Here is an 18,860-nt window from a genome sequence, read left to right as displayed (position 1 = left end):
AGTGTGCATGCTGGGAGTTGTAGTTTCACAACACCTGGAATGCAGGTGGTTGCCTACCCCTCTCCTAGAGATATATGCCCCCAATATAGAAGATGGACCAACCCCTTTTAAAGGAAGATTAGTTGCACAGTGGCCCATCCTCCTGACAAAGCGAGATATATGAAATGCATGTTGATGGTGAAGAGGATCTTTGGTTGAACCTGATGGACTTGTGTCTTTTTTCAACCGTATCAACTATGTAACTATATAATAGGGTAAGACATCAGTGGATTTATTTATTACTAGTAGATTGACTGTGAAATAGCTTCACCTCGTTGTGAGGATCAAATGGCATTAGATTGGATCCTGAAGTCATTTGTATTCACATCTGCTTTTTATTTTAATGTTTGTCTGTATTTAATTAGGCTACTTTCACACTGGCGTTTCTGGGTCCGTTTGGGAGATCGGTTCAGGGCTCTCACAAGCGGTCCAAAACGGATCAGTTTTGCCCCAATGCATTCTGAATGGATAAGGATCCGTTCAGAATAAATCAGTTTGCCTCCGTTCAGCCTCCATTTCGCTCTGGAGGCCGACACCAAAATGCTGTATGGTGCAAATGAAAACGGATCCGCCTCCCATTCACTTTCAGTGTAAGTCAAAACGGATCCGTTTGCATTATCATGAAAAAAAAAATATATAATCTTTTTTGCATTATAGGTGCGGATCCATCTGTGCAGATACCAGACGGATCTGCATGTAACGCAGGCTACTTTCACACTGCCGTTTCAGGGTCCACCTATGAGATCCGTTTCAGAGTTTTCACAAGCGGCCCCAAACGGATCAGTTTAGCCCCAATGCACTCTGAATGGATAAGGATCCGTTCAGAATGCATCAGTTTGGCTCCGTTCAGCCTCCATTCTGCTCTGGAGGCGGACACCAATATGCTGCTTGCTGCGTTTTGGTGTCCACCTGGCAATGCAGAGCTAAACGGATCCGTCCTGACTTACAATGTAAGTCAATGGGGACAGATCTGTTTACATTGACACAATATGGTGCAATTGTAAACTGATCCGTCCCTCATTGACTTTCAATGTAAGTCAAGACGGAATCCGTTTGACTTACACTTGGACTTTTTTTTGACTGAGTGATGCAGACGGATCCGTTTTGAACGGATACAAGCGTTTGCATTATAGGTGCGGATCCGTCTGTGCAGATACCAGACGGATCCGCACCTAAACGCAGGTGTGAAAGTAGCCTTATATGTAAGTTTATTGAAAGTGTGAGAAAATAAAAAATATGTACAAGAGTGAGATTATGTAATGAGCACACGACAAACAGGCAGCTGTAGTGTGTACATACAATACAGCATTTATATTAGCAATATCACAGTATGGCCGAATGAACACGGCCGTGAGCGGTCCATGGTAACACGGCCTGGATTCCTGCTGACAGCAGGAGAGCATGGCGTCATTGGTTGCTATGACGCCGTGCGCTTCATGCCGCCGCTGCACTACAGTAATACACTTGTATGATCTATACAAGTGTATTACTGTAGTGCAGCGGCGGCCATGTGCATTCGGCCTATATCAGATACTATAGTTACCTAACCAGTAAAAAGTACAATAAAGAAGACAAATGATGTTTAGTTCGCAGTGTTCGCCAGCAAACTCATGCGGGCTGGCATCTTTAGTAAGGTAGACTCACCTGTCCGGCGATGCACAGGTAAGTCCTTACCTGTTCCGGGAGCCAGTCTGAAATCAAATGCAGTCGCCTGGAGCAGGCAGTTCCGAGAACAGTCCGATGAAGGCCCCCGGCGGCTGTTCTTGGAACTGCCTGCTCCCGGTGACTGCATTTGATTTCAGACCGGCTCCCGACACAGGTAAGGGCTTACCTGTGCATCGCCGGACGGGTGAGTCTACCTTACTAAAGATGCCAGCCCGAAGACAATAGGGAGGGAATAGAATACAGCAGGGATGCTCAACTCGCGGCTCTCTAGCTGTTGCAAAACTACAACTCCTAGCATACCCAGACAGCCTACAGCTATTATCCTACAGCAGGGCATGGTGGGAGTTAAAGTTTTAGATGGAGGGCCGTAAATTGGGCATTTCGGGACTAGAGCAAGCGTAACGCGGCAACTATTCATTGGGCTAGCCTTCTGTAGTATCTGAAGAGAAACCATATCACTGCGGATGGAGTATCTCCCAATGGTCTCCATTATCAGGCAGCTCAGCTGTGAGACACTCCATGCTCCACACGTCTCTGATTGTACACAACACTTTGTCAAAGGGACCGGCTGCCTAATTCCAAGCATTAAGGCACCTGGCTGCCGTGAGGATATGAATAGTGTTGAGCGAACTTCTGTTTTAAGTTTGGCGTCTAAAGTTCGGCTTCCGGTTAGCGGAGAATCCCGATATGGATTCCGAATTCCGTTGTGGTCCGTGGTAGCGGAATCAATAATGGCCGATTATTGATTCCAATACCACGGACCACAACGGAATTCGGAATCCATATCGGGATTCTCCGCTAACCGGAAGCCGAACTTTAGATGCCGAACTTAAAACAGAAGTTCGCTCAACACTAGATATGAATGATTAATTTGGTATGTAGCTTGCCGAATCCAGCAGGCAAAACATTAAATAAGTTTCATAGGGTTTCTAGAGGCATATCTAAGTAAAACCTTTCATATATAGCTTTTAAATTAACATTGAATAAAGTATTTTTATGGGGATATACAAAAGTGCTGTTTTTGCTTGTTTTTATATAAACTGGTTTAGAGTTGCAATTTGCTATAGAAAAAAATACAGCCGAACTACAGGACTCGCGGGTAAAGCCTTATGCACACGTCAAGTGTCTCACGGACGTGTGCTGCACGTGTTCTCCACGGACAGCACACGTCCCCGTTCATTATAGTATGTGGATTCAGACATCAGTGTTTTAGCACGGTCCGTGGGTCAGTGTTTTTAGCACCGATAAATTCTCTATTTTGTCCGTGTACAGGGATCCATCACGTCCATTTTAGGGTCCATACACACGTCCGTTGCTTCTTTCCTGATCTGTTCCATTTTTTGCGGAACAGATCTGGACCAGATCTGTACCCATTCATTTTTAATGGGTCCTGAAAAAAAATCTGACATTGTGCTGTCCGATTTTTTTCAGGACCCATTGAAAATGAATGGGTCCAGATCTGGTCCAGATCTGTTCCGCAAAAAAACGGAACAGATCAGGAAAGAAACAACGGACGTGTGAATGGACCCTTAGTCTATGGGTCAGTGAAAACCACGGATGCCATCCGTGTTTCACGGATCATTAAGAGATGCTTTGAAAATTATTTTTCAGCTGTTCAGTGTCAGTGAAACACGGATGCAACACAGACAGCAAAAAATGGACATACAGACCCAACATGGATACTTCACGGACAGCTTCACGGATGCACCACTGACCACCTGCTCACGGATTTGAGCATGGACACGGACGTGTGAATGAGGCTTAAGGCTGAGTTCACACTTCAGTTATTTGATCAGTTATTCCCATCAGTTATTATAAACCAAAGCCAGGCGTGGATCAAAAACACAGAACAAGTGCAGATCTTTCCAGTACACCTGATCTCTGTGGAGGCTTCACTACTGGTTTTTGCTCATAATAACTGATAGAAATAACTGATCAAATGACTGAAGTGTGAACTCAACCTGAGTGACACACAGCTTGCATTGCAGTTTGTAATGGCAAAGTCATGTGTGACTTGTGACCAAAAATCCAACAGGGTTAGGCTACTTTCACACTTGCGCTTTCCCTTTCTACTATTAAGATCCGTCATAGGTTCTCAATAGCGGGGGAAACGCTTCTGTTTTGTCCCCATGCATTGTCAATGGGGACAAAACTGAACTGAATCGTCGGATCGGTTTTCTCTGACACAATAGAAAACAGATCCGTCCCCCATTGACTTTCAATAGCGTTTATGACGGATCCGTCTTGGCTATGTTAAAGATAATACAACCGGATCCGTTCATAATGGTTGTATTATCAGAACGGAAGAGTTTTTACTGATCCATGACAGATCCAGCAAAAACGCTGGGCTGAAAGTAGCCTTAGATGTATGGTGGCTGTCATGTCAAGGTCGCTCTAGGATGAGGATGACAATTCGACACCTGACAATCGTTAGATGCAATGTCTCAATGCAGCATGTCGCCATTTAGCCCTAGCATCATTCATTCAGCATAGTTAAACATGAATAAATATCATTGTGCCTCCACTTTGCTATATGGCAAAAGTCAGACTGATATCCATATTAAAGGGGTTGTCCATCCTTTAGTGACTGATGGATCATCCTCAGGATAGACCATCACTAGCTGATTGCGTCTGCCATCCTATTCCTGGTAATCGGCTGTATGGTGTAGTTACGTCACCGGAAGTCAGAGCTACACCGGTAACATTGTAGAGGACAGAGATTAGCCCCGTCCAGGCCAGTGATACTGGGCCTGCGGTAAACAGCTAGAAGGCCACGGCGCTACTGAAAGCGCCACTGCCTTCTCAAACAGCGGATCGGCAGGGGTCCCGGGTGTCGGACCCCCGCCGATCAGAAGCATCTTTTTATAAACTGAATCAGACATTCTTCTATGTTATTCCACAATTTCTAGCAGATATTATATTAATATGATATACAATCTTCTGTGCAGGGAAACACTTACAGAGGCGGATATGGCAGTACAGTTATACAGTATGTCTTTGGTGGCAAACCTGGAGACATTATCCAGCAACATCCCCATCAGGGGAAGGTAAAGCTGGGCGATTTTGGCTTGCTGGTTCTGCAAAAGAGACACGAATAAGAGATATAACAATTATAGCGATAAAATCATTTATATGTGTAAAAACGTGTACTACGTGCAATAAAATGTCATCCAGACAGAAATTCAAGAGGTTTGCTAGCCGACCTCACAGCCTGCAGGTGAACAGAAATTAAAGAGGACCTGTCACCACTCTGTATCTATTCTTTCGAGGGCTTGTTCACACGACCGTGCAGTTTTTTGTGGTCCGCTAAAAACGGATGCCGCCCGGGTTCTTTCTGCAATTTACGGAATGGAACAGCCGGCCCATTATAGAAATGCCTATTCTTGTCTGCAAAATGGACATGAATAGGACAGGACTCATAATTTATGCGGGGCCACGGGACAGAGCAACGAATGCAGACAGCATACAGAGTGCTATCCGCATCTTTGCGGACACATTGAAATGAATAGTTCCGTATATGGACCGTATGTGGAACGCAGATAACGGCCCGTATACGGAACGCAAAATACGTTCGCGTGAACGAGCCCTGACTCTGTGTTGTGATATTCCTCTACTATTCTTGTTAGAAGTTTATGGATAAAGGAACATATGGGTGTTACCATAGAAACATAGAATGTGTCGGCAGATAAGAACCATTTGGCCCATCTAGTCTGCCCAATATACTGAATACTATGAATAGCCCCTGGCCCTATCTTATATGAAGGATGGCTTTATGCCTATCCCATGCATGCTTAAACTCCTTCACTGTATTTGCAGCTACCACTTCTGCAGGAAGGCTATTCCATGCATCCACTACTCTCTCAGTAAAGTTATACTTCCTGATATTACTTCTAAACCTTTGCCCATCTAATTTAATACTATGTCCTCTTGTAGCAGTTTTTCTTCTTTTAAATATTCTCTCCTCTTTTACCTTGTTGATTCCCTTTATGTATTTAGCAGTTTCTCTCATATCCCCTCTGTCTCGTCTTTCTTCCAAGCTATACATGTTAAGGTCCTTTAATCTTTCCTGGTAAGTTTTATCCTGCAATCCATGTACCAGTTTAGTAGCTCTTCTCTGAACTCTCTCCAAAGTATCAATATCCTTCTGGAGATATGGTCTCCAGTACTGAGCACAATACTCCAAATGAGGTCTCACTAGTGCTCTGTAGAGCGGCATGAGCGCCTCCCTCTTTCTACTGGTAATGCCTCTCCCTATACACCCAAGCATTCTTCTATCATTTCCTGCTGCTCTATGACATTGTCTGCCTACCTTTAAGTCTTCTGAAATAATGACCCCTAAATCCCTTTCCTCAGATACTGAGGTTAGGACTGCATCACTGATTTCATATTCTGCTTTTGGGTTTTTACGCCCCAGGTGCATCATCTTGCACTTATCAACATTAAATTTTAGTTGCCAGATATTTGACCATTCCTCTAGTTTTCCTAAATCCTTTTCCATTTGGTGTATCCCTCCAGGAACATCAACCTTGTTACAAATCTTTGTGTCATCAGCAAAAAGACACACCTTACCATCGAGGCCTTTTGCAATCTCGCTGATAAAGATATTAAACAACATGGGCCCCAGAACAGATCCCTGAGGTACCCCACTGGTAACAAGACCTTAGTCTGAATATACTCTATTGACTACAACCCTCTGTCTGTCCCTCAGCCACTGCCTAATCCATTCAACAATATGGGAGTCCAAGCCCAAAGACTGCACTTTATTGATAAGCCTTCTATGTGGGACAGTATCAAAATCCTTACTAAAGTCCAGATAAGCGATGTCTACTGCATCTCCGCCATCTACTATTTTAGTCACCCAATCAAAAAAATCTATAAGATTAGTTTGACATGATCTCCCTGAAGTAAACCCATGCTGTTTTTCATCTTTCAATCCATGGGATTTTAGATGTTCCACAATCCTCTCCTTAAGTATGGTTTCCATTAATTTCCCCACTATTGATGTCAGACTTACTGGCCTATAGTTGCCTGATTTCTCCCTACTATCTTTCTTGTGTCCCAAGTCACAGTTAGGGAGGGGTGTCCCTGCACAGCCTGACATTGTCCAATGAGAACTGCCGGTGGCAGACTGTGCACTGGTAATACCTAACCTATCTGTACCTTTGTCCAAAAAACTTCTAGCAGAAATAAGAGAAGAACGGCACAGCATACAATCAGTCATAAGAATAGATGTTTCGAAACTGTTATTACATGGGGAATGTAAGTAGCTGCTAAACCTGACATGTCAGGAAAGGTGACAGCTCCTCTTACTGAAGCATCTAAAATGTCCTATGATTAAATTGACAATTGATTGGGATGAAGTGCAATGGTAACAGCCAGGCAAGATTCCCCCCCCCCCCCCATAAATTTCTAGGTGCAATAACAATAACAGAGCAATGGAACAACACAGTATTATGAGAAACAATGCTCCAGAATTGATATAGTATGGTGAATACAATATTTAACGGAGATGTCAGGAGGAGTGGACAGGTCCACTTTAAAAGGGTTTTCCAGGACCCACAAAAATGTAGTTTTTTGAGTCTAGTCAATCCTCTGCCATTCCCATGCTGCTGCTCTTCTAGTCCCTGTACACTTTGGGGGTCACTTACAATTCTCAAATATGTCTAAATTTGCCCCACTTAAGGTCTAAAATTGTGGGTGTGGAGTAGGAGGGGAAGGGCCAGCAGGTCTGTCTCATTTACCATTTTCTACGCCTGTTTTAGGCGTAGAAAAAGGTCGAAACCAGGCATGCTCAACCTGCGGCCCTCCAGCTGTTGTAAAACTACAACTCCCACAATGCCCTGCTGTAGGCTGTTCAGGCATGCTGGGAGTTGTAGTTTTGCAACAGCTGGAGGACCGCAGGTTGAGCATGCCTGGTCTAAACGTAAGACAGCAAAGAAGCTGTCTTCCATTTACACTGGTGCTGGATGGGCTGAAGTTATGGAGAGGCCTGCACCTCTTCATAACGTCGGCCGATCCTCCGCCAGCTTTGGGCAGCTAAAACACTGGTCTTAATAAATGTGTTGTTTCTTTCTGGCGCTGCCATGAGATTGCTGCGGCCAATCATAGGCATCAGCAGTCATGTTAGGTAGTCTCTAGCGGGTCTGACTCTACAGCAATGACATCCACTTCTATGAGCGCTCCATCAGTCCCACAGACGTGAATGGAGTGCTGGACTGAAATGCGTTTTACTGCTCCATTCAGTTCATTTTTACATCTTCCAGTGCATCTATGAGAAGCCTGACTGTATGATCATCTGAAAAGTAATTACCTTGTGCTGATAGCGGTTGTCAAACGCATGTTTGATGAGAAGGTGTTTCAGAGTGGAGATGGCAGCGAATCTGATGTCACAGTTCTCCTGGACGGCCTGTAACACTTCTCTCAACAACAGACCCACCAGGAAATGGTTCTTGCAATAATCATCTGTTAAGCTGCATTCAAGGTTCATATCTGAAAACAAAGGCAACTTATCATAGAAATCCGCCTGACAATGCCAGTAGGTAAGATAGAGTCATTTAGCATACACGGACGGAATCATGTTGGAAGGTGCTGAAAAAAAGCTTAGTTCACGACTAAAAAGGGACCGAAAAATGACTTTTAGGGGTCATGCTCGTGAGAGTAAGAGATCAGTGCTCGTGCTGCGGACCGCAAATTGCAGACCCATTCACTTGCATGCACTACTTTTTTGCGGAATGGAACCCTACGGAAACACTCCGTAGTGCTTCCGTTCTGTACCGCATCTCCGGATTTGCGGACCCACTCAAGTGAATGGGTCCGCATCCGTGATGCGGAATGCACACGTCCGGTGCCCAGTGTATTGCGGACCCGCTGTATGCGGGGCAACGCTCGTGGGCATGAGCCCTTAATAGACAGCCATACATGGATCTCTGCCAACACATATAGACTGTGAAATAACTCCTGGACCTCACTCAGATGGCACACACGTGGCAGTGATGTGACATTTCCCTTTTTACGAGAAAACAATCAGAATACCTTAACATATTAAGATTTTTCAACACCCTGAACAATCTTCTCGTGAGATATCAACAGCTTCTGCAGATCACATCAGAAATGCTGTGGAGATCCCGGTACTTCACAGTATCAGGTTAAAATATTGCAGTGTGCATTGTCCGCTTGAAGGGGTTGCACCAAGATTTAAAAGGGGTTTCCGGGGAAAGAATTAAAAAAATAAATAAAAAGGGGTAAGGAGGCAGAATGGGTTAAAAGCCTGGGTGAACTTATCCCAGCTAGACACACAGCAAATGGTTAGATATGCCTGCTCAGACAATCAATGGCTGAGGTGGATTAGACTAGGGCTACACGGGCGAGGGTACAAAAAGGGTACAACTACATTGCGACAAAGTTCCGTATCATTTTTTATAATGATTGTCAATTGTGTTGCACTGCGACACGACAGTCGCACAAAAATCCAGTGCGACACCATTGGCAATCATTACAAAAAATGACACGTGGCTTTGGTGCAACAAGTCGCGCGACACGTCATCGTGTAGCCCTAGCCTTAACGCTGTGGCCGCTGATTGGTCGAGCCGGTGTCTCCAGCCTTTTCCTGTGTGTCAAGCTGGACCCAGGAAGCAGACAGTAGATGGGATCAGGGCAGGAATCAGGTCTGAATAAGCAGGTGGTCTTCCCAAAGAAACAGGTTCAACTATAAACTAAAAATACTAAATACATTAGATTTGATTAGACCACAGTCATTTTTTTCAGCAGCTTTTGTATTTTTTGTGTGCATAGTATGGAGTCAATATCAATCTGTCAGTACATTCATGAGGACGTATGAATATGTATGTCTTTTACAAACAGCATGCGCTACTTTCACCCGTTTTGCACATGGAAACATCCATGGAATATCTATGGAAATGTATGCAGCATGTTCAAAATACGGATCCATACATAGGTTATCTATTGCCTATTATCATGTATAACAGAAGTAGAGGTCCACAATATGGATTTTGGTGAAGTATGATCTGCAGTGCGGAGCTAGGATGTGTGAAGCGACACAATGCCTAGTGTTTAGGTCAGCTACAAGTTTTCTCGGCTACATGGGTAAAATTGGATTAAAGGGGTTGTCTCACCTCAGCAAACGACATTTATTATGTAGACCAAGTTAATACCTGCCACTTACTAATGTATTGGGATTGTCCATATTGCTTCCCTTTTCCGTGGTTATGACCACCCTATTATCCAGCAGTGGTGGTCGTGCTTGCACACTATAGAAAAAAGCGCCGTCCGCTCTAGTGGCCAGGACTGTGGGAGTGAACATAGGCTGGGGCTATAGTGTGTAAGAACGGCCACCGCTGATGGATTTCATGGTGGTCGTAACCATGGAAATGAGCAAAATGAATCAAGCCAGCAAAGGAGGCAATATGGAAAATCACAATACATTAGTAAGCGGCTTGTAATAACTTCTCTACATGATAAATGCCATTTCCTGAAGTGAGAGGACCCCTTTAAGCCTTTCTTTAGACTACACAACAAGGAAAGAAGATATTAACTTCTCCACTACCCTACAACACCAAGGAACAAACACCTCTACTCCGCTTTACCACAGCAGATGGTGGCAATAGTTGCCTGCACTACTGTAAAACACCAAAGGAGCAGGCATTATCCCCTCCACTACCGTACACCACCCAAGTTGGCACAGTTAACCCATCCACACCCAAGATCCTAGATTCTGAATACAGAAACATAAATAGAATGATGGCCCAAAAAGACCATATGGTTCCTCTAGTGTGCATGAGGCCTAACAGTGAGTTTCTCAACATCTTGAGACCATCTGTATGCAAGAAACCGTGAGTTTTTATCTAACAACTGCTGGCTATTTATTGCATTTCTTCAAGGTCTATCATACATGCAGATGATAGGCTGGTTACTTTTCTCTGCTGATATTGTATAATATTGTACTGCGCTGATGTTGTATCTTCAGTGCAGGCATCAGATATACAGTAGGTCATCTTATTTACTTTCAATAGATATAAGTTTGGGGTTTTGTTATTATTTTATCTGCATATAAATAAAAGTAAATTGAAGGGGTTTATGCGCAGTGATAGTTTCTATTTTCCCCTATGCAAATGTATCTTGCATCTCTGTGAAATATAGTTTCTTATTAAAATGAAACACTTCCCCCCGAACCTTATTTACCGTAGTTTTCGCCCTATGCGTACTTTTTTTTACCTTCAAAGTGGGGGACAATGTCAGTGCCTCTTATGGGGCGAATACTAATGGAAGCGCCCCTTTTTACAGGAGGACCGGGGAGCAGTGAATGCAGCGCTCCACGGGTCTTCCTCGGCGACTCGCTGTACTGTGACTGCACAGCGTAAGGACGTTGGTGCTCTGCCACCTCATGCAGTGCAGTGTCGGGTCACAGTAAGTGGCACGAAGAACAGGAAGAGCATGGATGACAGGAGCAGTGGCGGCTTATGGAGCAGGAGAGGTAAGTTGGTCTGATTAATATGGGGGTCAGTATTATGGAGGTCTGATTAATATGTGGGCTTATTAACACGGAGGTCTGAATAGGGGCCTTATTACCATGAGGAGTCCGATTTGAGGTCTGATTTGGGGTCTTATTAACATTGGGGGTATGTTCTGAGGTCTGATTAACAATAGAGGTCTGATCGAGGCTCTGAGCTGAGCTCTGATGACAAATATTTTTTTCTTATTTACCTCCTCTAAAACCTAGGTGCGTCTTATGGGCAGGTGTGTTTTATAAGGCGAAAAATACAGTAACCCTCTAACATATTTCAATGTTACCTGCAGGGCCGTCTACAGGTTCATGTGGGCACTTGGGCGATAAAGTCTCAGTGGACCTCCTTGTGGCATTTTGCACGGCGCTTACAGCAATGAAACTGCATGTATTATACCTTACACAGAGGATGCTACAGAGCGGATATATGTGAATTAGTCCTTATGTGCCTACTTTTATTTTCTACCCAGTGTTTCAGTCCCTTAGGTCTACTGACAGATATGTGCCCCCCTCACAGTAGATATGCCAAAATATACACCCCCTCACAGTAGATATGTGCCCACTCACAGTAGATATGCCAAGATACGTGCCACTTATGGTGGATATGCCAAGATATGTGCCCAATGCGTCCTTCACCGTGGTTATGCCCAGATGTGCCCCCTTCACAGGAAGTGAAAATAAAAATAAAAAATCCTCCTCGCCTCAGTCACCTGGCTCCTCCATGATCTGCGCTCCCCATCATCAGCAGCAGGATACTGTGACACATCGCGCTGCTGTGTAGGAGGAGCAGAGGCTGATTCCCAGCCTGCCCCGCTCCTCCTCCTACACAGATCAGCAGGACCATGTGTGAGGACATCCTGCTGCTGCTGTGGAGCGCTGGCAGCTCAATGGTGGAGCAGGGAGCAAATAGTTCCCTGCTTCAGTGGCGTGCCTAGAGTGTTTGGCAACCGGGGAGGGTCCTTTCTCTGGCACCCCCCAAATACTTAAAAAAAAAATTGTACCTCCTCACAGTAGTATTGCCCTCATTGTACAACCTTCACAATAGTTTTGTACAGATGTGTGCCCCCTCACAGTAGTTATGCCTTCTCTCTGCCCCTTTCACAGTTGTAATGCCCTATCTGAGCCCGCTTCACAGTAATAATCCCCATTGTGCCCCCTTCATAGTAATAATACCCACTGTACCCCTTCATAGTTATAATGCCTATTGTGCCCTCTTCACAGTAATAATGCCCATTGTGCCCCTTAAAGTAGTAATGCCCTCTGTGCCCCTTCACAGTAATAATGCCCATTGTGCCCTCTTCATAGTAGCAGTGCCCATTGTGCCCCCTCTGTGCCCCTTCACAGTAATAACGCCCACTGTGCCCCCTTCACAGTAATAATGCCCACTGTGCCCCCTTCATTGTAGTAATGCCTTCTGGCTCTGTGGCCCCTCCATAGTAGAAATGCCCATTGTGCCCTCTTCACATTAGTAATGCTCTCTATGCCCTCTCCAGAGTAGTAATGCCCTCTGTGCCCCCTCCATAGTAGTAATGGCCTTTGTGCCCCCTCCATAGTAGAAATGCTTTATGTGCCCCCTCCATAGTAATAAAGCCCTCTGTGCCCCCTCCATAGTAATAAAGTCCTCTGTGCCGCCTCCATAGTAATAAAGTCCTCTGTGCCCCCTCCATAGTAATAAAGTCCTCTGTGCCCCCTCCATAGTAATATTAATATCTGTATTAAAAACAAAAAAACACAGTAACTACTCACCTTGTCCCGTTCCTGAAGCTCACATACCTCTCTTCCCTGCAGGCACAGATCGCTCTGCAGCACTGCATAGGCGGAGTCTATGCAGATTACTGGGCTGCAGGCTCCACCCACACAGGCCGGCAGTGCGATCCGTGCCTGCAGGCTGAATGGTGGAGCGGGGAGAAGTCTTCCTGCTTCACCATTCTATGCGCCGCTGGCCTGAAGGAGGGGAGGAGCGCGGGGAGCTGAGCGGTGAGGGACAAACACCCAGCTCCCAGGAATGAGCGCTTCCATCTGTATTGATGGAAGCGCTCATTGCTTCTGGACTCTGGCACCCTGTGAGAGCCGGCACCTAGGGAGGACCGCTGCCACGTTAGCACGCCACTGCCCTGCTTCACAATTATAATCATCTGTGCAGTGGGCCCCTGCAGGAGCTGTGGGTCCCGGCACTTGCCCGGGTATGCCAGGTGCTGACGCCGGCCTTGGTTACCAGCATGTTGCTCCTCTCTTCTTTCCTCCAGGCTACGGGTTCTTTAAGTCTTTCTTGATTTGGTTTCTTGGTTTTATGCTTATGACCCTTCACTATTTTTGTAGCCTGACTTTGGACCAGTTCTATATTATCAATATATTTTTGCAGGTGAGGTCTGTCCCCAGTGCCTGGTCACACAAGTCAAAACCCCTAATTCCTTCTCTTCTGAAATCCCAGCTAACACAAGACTGCTAATGCGATACTCCTTCTCCCCAGTGCATAACTTTACGTAGAAATCTATAGTACACTCTTGTGTCATCAGCAGACAGGCAAACCTTATCTACCAAGCCTTATCCTATGTCACTTACAGACATATTAAAAAGAAGAGGACCCAGGACAGACCCTTATGGTCACCACTTGCTGCTAGTTTCTTTTCAGAATGCACACCATTAACTACCACACACTGATATCATTCCTTACGCCAACTAAGAATCCATTGAGCTATCCAGAGATTAAGTCCAAGTTTCAATAACATATCTATCAGCTCTTTATGTGGCACCACATCAAAGGCTTTGCTGAAATCCAGATAGGTCATATCAACGGCATAACTTTCATCCAACGCTTGTGTGACAAAGTGAAAATAGTCAATGAAATTTGTCTGCAAAGCCTTTCTATTTTAGGTCCAACACATATGTGGTTTTTACGTCGGCTGATCATTTATCTTTTTTTCAGGAAAGTTTCCCTTGTTTTTACTACTAAAAGGTTCTAAATCTGTGGTATATGTATCCCCGGAGATACACAACAGGTATATAAAGGACACTCACATGCTGATATACTGTACAGTGTATGATAATAGCCTTGAAGTTAGTATTTGGCTTAGGCTAGTCTCACACTAGCGCTGGACATCTGCGGCAGGCTGTTCCAGCATGGAGCAGCCTGCCTCTAATGTCCGTATCCAGGATTGCCGGACGCTACCTGATACCCGGCAGTGCGTATCAGTTTTAGTCCTAGTTTCTCAGCATACAGTATTTGCTGGGTTGCCGCCTGATCAAAGCTGGTCCGCATTATAGTTAAAGGTGGCGGCAGATCTTCAGGCAGCATTTGGCAATGCTGGATCCAGACATCTCTAGTAAGCTGCTCCCTGCCGGGGATGTCTTGTGCTAGTGTGAAACTAGTCTTACGCTGGGTTCAAACCTTAGCGTTCGCGATGGAGCGCTCTGTATGCGCGATTGTACGGGCGTTTGCAATCGCGCATACAGAGACAAGCGAACACCTATTGTCGCACGTTCCCGCTGAAGTCTATGTACTGGAACGCGCGACAAGACGCCCCAAAGAAGCTCATGTACTTCTTGGGGCGTTGGGCGTTTTACAGCGCGATCGTACGCGCTCTAAAAAGCTCTGGTGAGAACCATGCCGATAGGGAAGCATTGGTTCTTGCCTGTTGAGCGTTTTACAGCACGTAAGAACGCGCTGTAAAACGCTCAGGTGTGAACCCAGCCTAAGAGACATTCAGAAACCTCCTCTAGACCACCAGGGAAGTCTGAATATTGTATTCCTTATTTTTGTAATCTAATCTACACTACATATACTACAAAAATATACTAGTGTACATACAGCTAGATATCCCAAGTAGGAAAAATAAAAAGGGGATTACGGGGAGCTACTATCAGAAATTTTTTATTTTTTTTAAGTAGATAAAAAGCATAAAGAGGAGGACCTCATGAGTTTCTTCAGATATCTAATGTAAACATGGGTGCCAGGAACTAGCCTGCATCAAGCCATATTTTAGGCAGCTGGGATAAAGATAAGCTTACAGGACACACTGGCCCTGATAACGCAATGCCTGGGACGGGTTTGTATCATAAGATTAATCAGGTACTAATATTAGCTTACATTTGATAGTGTGAGTGTCAAGAGATATAATGCGAATAATATTTATCGTCTTTTCATTTCACAGCATGAGTACAGGTTTTCTTAAGAACATTACTATATACACTGAACAAAAATATACACACAACACTTTCGGTTTTGCTCCCATTTTGCATGAGCTGAACTCAAAGATCTGAAACATTTTCTACATACACAAAAGACCCATTACTCTCAAATATTCTTCACAAATCTGTCTAAATCTGTGTTAGTGAGCACTTCTCCTTTGCCGAGATAATCCATCCCACCTCACAGGTGTGGAATATCAAGGTGCTGATTAGACAGCATGAATATTGCACAGGTGTGCCTTAGACTGCCCACAATAAAAGGCCATTCTGAAATGTGCAGTTTAATCACACAGCACAATGCCACAGATAGCGCAACGTTTGAGGGAGTGTGCAACTGGCATGCTGACTGCAGGAATGTCTACCAGACCTGTTGCCCGTGCAATGCATGTTCATTTCTCTACCATAAACCGTCTCCAAAGGAGTTTCAGAGAATTTGGCAGTACATCCAACCGGCCTCACAACCGCAGACCACGTATAACCACACCAGCCCAGGACCACATTCAGCATGTTCACCTCCATGATCATCTAAGACCAGCCATCTAGACAGCTGCAGCAACAATCGGTTTGCATAACCAAATAATTTCTGCACAAACTGTCAGAAACAATCTCAGGGAATGTCATCTGCATGCTCGTCGTCCTCATCGGGGTCTGGACCTGACTGCAGTTCATCGTCGTAACCAACTTGAGTGGGCAAATGCTCACATTCGATGGCGTCTGGAGAGGTGTTCTGTTCACGGATGAGTCCCTGTTTCACTGTTCAGGGCAGATGGCAGACAGCGTGTGTGGCGTAGTGTGGGCTTGCTGTTTGCTGACACCAACGTCGTGGATCGAGTGGCCCATGGTGGTGGTGGGGTTATGGTATGGGCAGGCGTATGTTATGGACAATGAACACGGGTGAATTTTATTGATGGCATTTTTAATGCACAGAGATACCGTGACGAGATCCTGAGGCCCATTGTTGTGCCGTTCATCCACAACCATCACCTCATGTTGCAGCATGATAATGCACGGCCCCATATTGCAAGGATCTGTACACAATTCCTGGAAGCTGAAAACATCCCAGTTCTTGCATGGCCAGCATACTCACCGGACAGTGTGCGGCTTATACAACTTCCTGGAGTGTGTGTGCATGCTGATCCTATTTTCCAGCCTTCTACAAGATAAGTGCTGTACATTTATTTGTGATTTTCTGTTTGCTGGATCCCAGGTGACCCTAACTCCCTCCGTGTCTAGTGTAGGGAGCCGGTGGTCGTGTCCCCTCACTATTGTAGGGTGTTCAGGTGGTATATAGTCGAGGTATGTGGATATGCGATCATCCACCATTGGGATTTTCGCATAGGCTGAGCAGGGAGAGAGCCAGGTCTGATGCAGGGGTCTCCCTTTTGTTCCTTAGTTTTGGATCCAGTGAGTCATATATTCATTTTGCATTGTCTTGTTTCCTGTACACCTTCCGTGACATCAGGACCTTGATATGCGTGAGGTGGGATGGATTATCTCGGCAAAGGAGAAGTGCTCACTAACACAGATTTAGACAGATTTGTGAACAATATTTGAGAGTAATGGGTCTTTTGTGTATGTAGAAATTTTTTCAGATCTTTGAGTTCAGCTCATGCAAAATGGGAGCAAAACCGAAAGTGTTGCATTTATATTTTTGTTCAGTGTGTGTGTATATGTATATATATATATATATATATATATATATATATATATATATATATATACTGTGTGTGTGTATATATATATATATATTTCACTCCAAGTGTACTCCAAGAATTTAATACCCTGACCACAGCAAAGTAGTTTCTTAGTTTTGGTATAGATTCTGCGTTCAAAAGCTAACAGTGGATGCACAGAATCTGTCTTCTCAATGTTTTCAATGGGTGGCGGACGGTGGTTTAAGGCCACATCTGCGTCAAGAAAGGACATGTACTTTCTTGGTGTGGTGTCCAGATGGGACAGCTTCAGTGGGTGTCTGTTTGTTGTTTAGGTCCATTCAGTGGAGCTGAACTGCAAGCGGGTCCACAACATTCAAATTGAAAAACCACAGCAGAAACGTCAGTTTCTAACACAGAATATGAGGCGGATTTTGTCTTTGCGAAATCCCTGTGTGAATGGGATTTAGTGCCCAGCAACCAGACATGTCCCACCAGTCCCCAATGCACTGGCAGCCATTTGCTTTAGTAAATTGGGGTCCTTAGCCACTCAATACTCAAATAAGGAGGCAATATATAATTGTATGAAATACATAGATAAAATACAAAAACGACATAAACATGGTTGTCATTGACCAAGAAAACAAATGCTGCTCTCTCAAGTTCTAACCAGAAAATGTGGCAAGCGCAGATGAAGCAATTCACAGCGTATAAATGAAAGAACACCCTCAGCAAAAAAAAAAAAAAAAAGATAAGAACTTCAAAGAACTATTTTTCTTGTACTATTACAGATCATTCCTTTGGAAAGCACAGTGAGATTTGTTCTACGTTTTAGAATCGAAAGCTTTGATGCCTAGATTGGGGCAGAGGCTAGCCACCATTAGAGGCGAGAATCAGCAGCCAGCTTGTCTTTCTTTAGCTATGTTGCCATGTTAGGCTGAGTTCACACGAGCGTGACAGATTTGGTCCGGATGCGTTCAGGGTGCGTTCAGTTAAACTCGCACCATTTTGCAAGCAAGTTCAGTCAGTTTTGGCTGCAATTGCGTTTAGTTGTTCAGTTTTTTCCGCGCGGGTGCAATGCGTTTTGATGCGTTTTTCACGCGCGTGATAAAAAACTGAAGGTTTCCAAACAACATCTCCTAGCAACCATCAGTGAAAAACGCATTGCATCCGCACTTGCTTGCAGATGCAATGCGTTATTAACGCAGCCCCATTCACTTCTATGGAGCCAGGGCTGCGTGAAAAACGCTGAATATAGAACATGCTGCGATTTTAAGGCTGGTTTCACACGGGCGTTGCGGAAAAATGTGCGGGTGCGTTGCGGAAACACCCGCGATTTTTCCGCGCGAGTGCAAAACATTGTCATGCGTTTTGCACTCGCGTGAGAAAAATCGCGCATGTTTGGTACCCAAACCCGAACTTCTTCAAAGAAGTTCGGGCTTGGGATTGATGTTCTGTAGATTCTATTATTTTCCCTTATAACATGGTTATAAGGGAAAATAATAGCATTCTGAATACAGAATGCTTAGTATAATAGCGCTGGAAGGGTTAAAAAAATAATAAAAACGTTAACTCACCTTATCCCCATGATCGTGTAGTTCCCGGTCGGTCTGTTCTTTAGCTGTGGGCTTGGGCTGAATGACCTTTGGTGATGTCAGATCACATGCTCCAATCACATGGTCCATCACCATGGTGATGGAGCATGTGATCTGACATCACCACAGGTCCTTTAGTCACAGCTAAAGAAGAGACCGACCGGGAACTAGGCGATCATGGGGATAAGGTGAGTTAACTTT

At 44.7% G+C, this 18,860-nt stretch overlaps 1 protein-coding gene across 2 annotated transcripts in view; it reads right to left on the bottom strand.

The window, feature by feature from the left end:
• DOCK11 (dedicator of cytokinesis 11) overlaps positions 1-18,860 on the bottom strand; it is a 266,917-nt gene that overhangs the window by 122,619 nt on the left and 125,438 nt on the right. For both annotated transcript variants that reach the window (XM_044269084.1, XM_044269085.1), the window contains 2 exons: positions 8,015-8,193; positions 4,665-4,781 (listed from right to left, as the gene is read on the bottom strand). In XM_044269084.1, the coding sequence (XP_044125019.1) occupies positions 4,665-4,781; positions 8,015-8,193 (296 nt within the window). The remainder of the gene's footprint in view (positions 1-4,664; positions 4,782-8,014; positions 8,194-18,860) is intronic.

The sequence above is a fragment of the Bufo gargarizans genome, chromosome 9, assembly GCF_014858855.1.
Source record: "Bufo gargarizans isolate SCDJY-AF-19 chromosome 9, ASM1485885v1, whole genome shotgun sequence".
In the NCBI taxonomy this organism is placed as follows: domain Eukaryota; kingdom Metazoa; phylum Chordata; class Amphibia; order Anura; family Bufonidae; genus Bufo; species Bufo gargarizans.
This window is presented reverse-complemented; position numbering and strand designations above follow the sequence as displayed.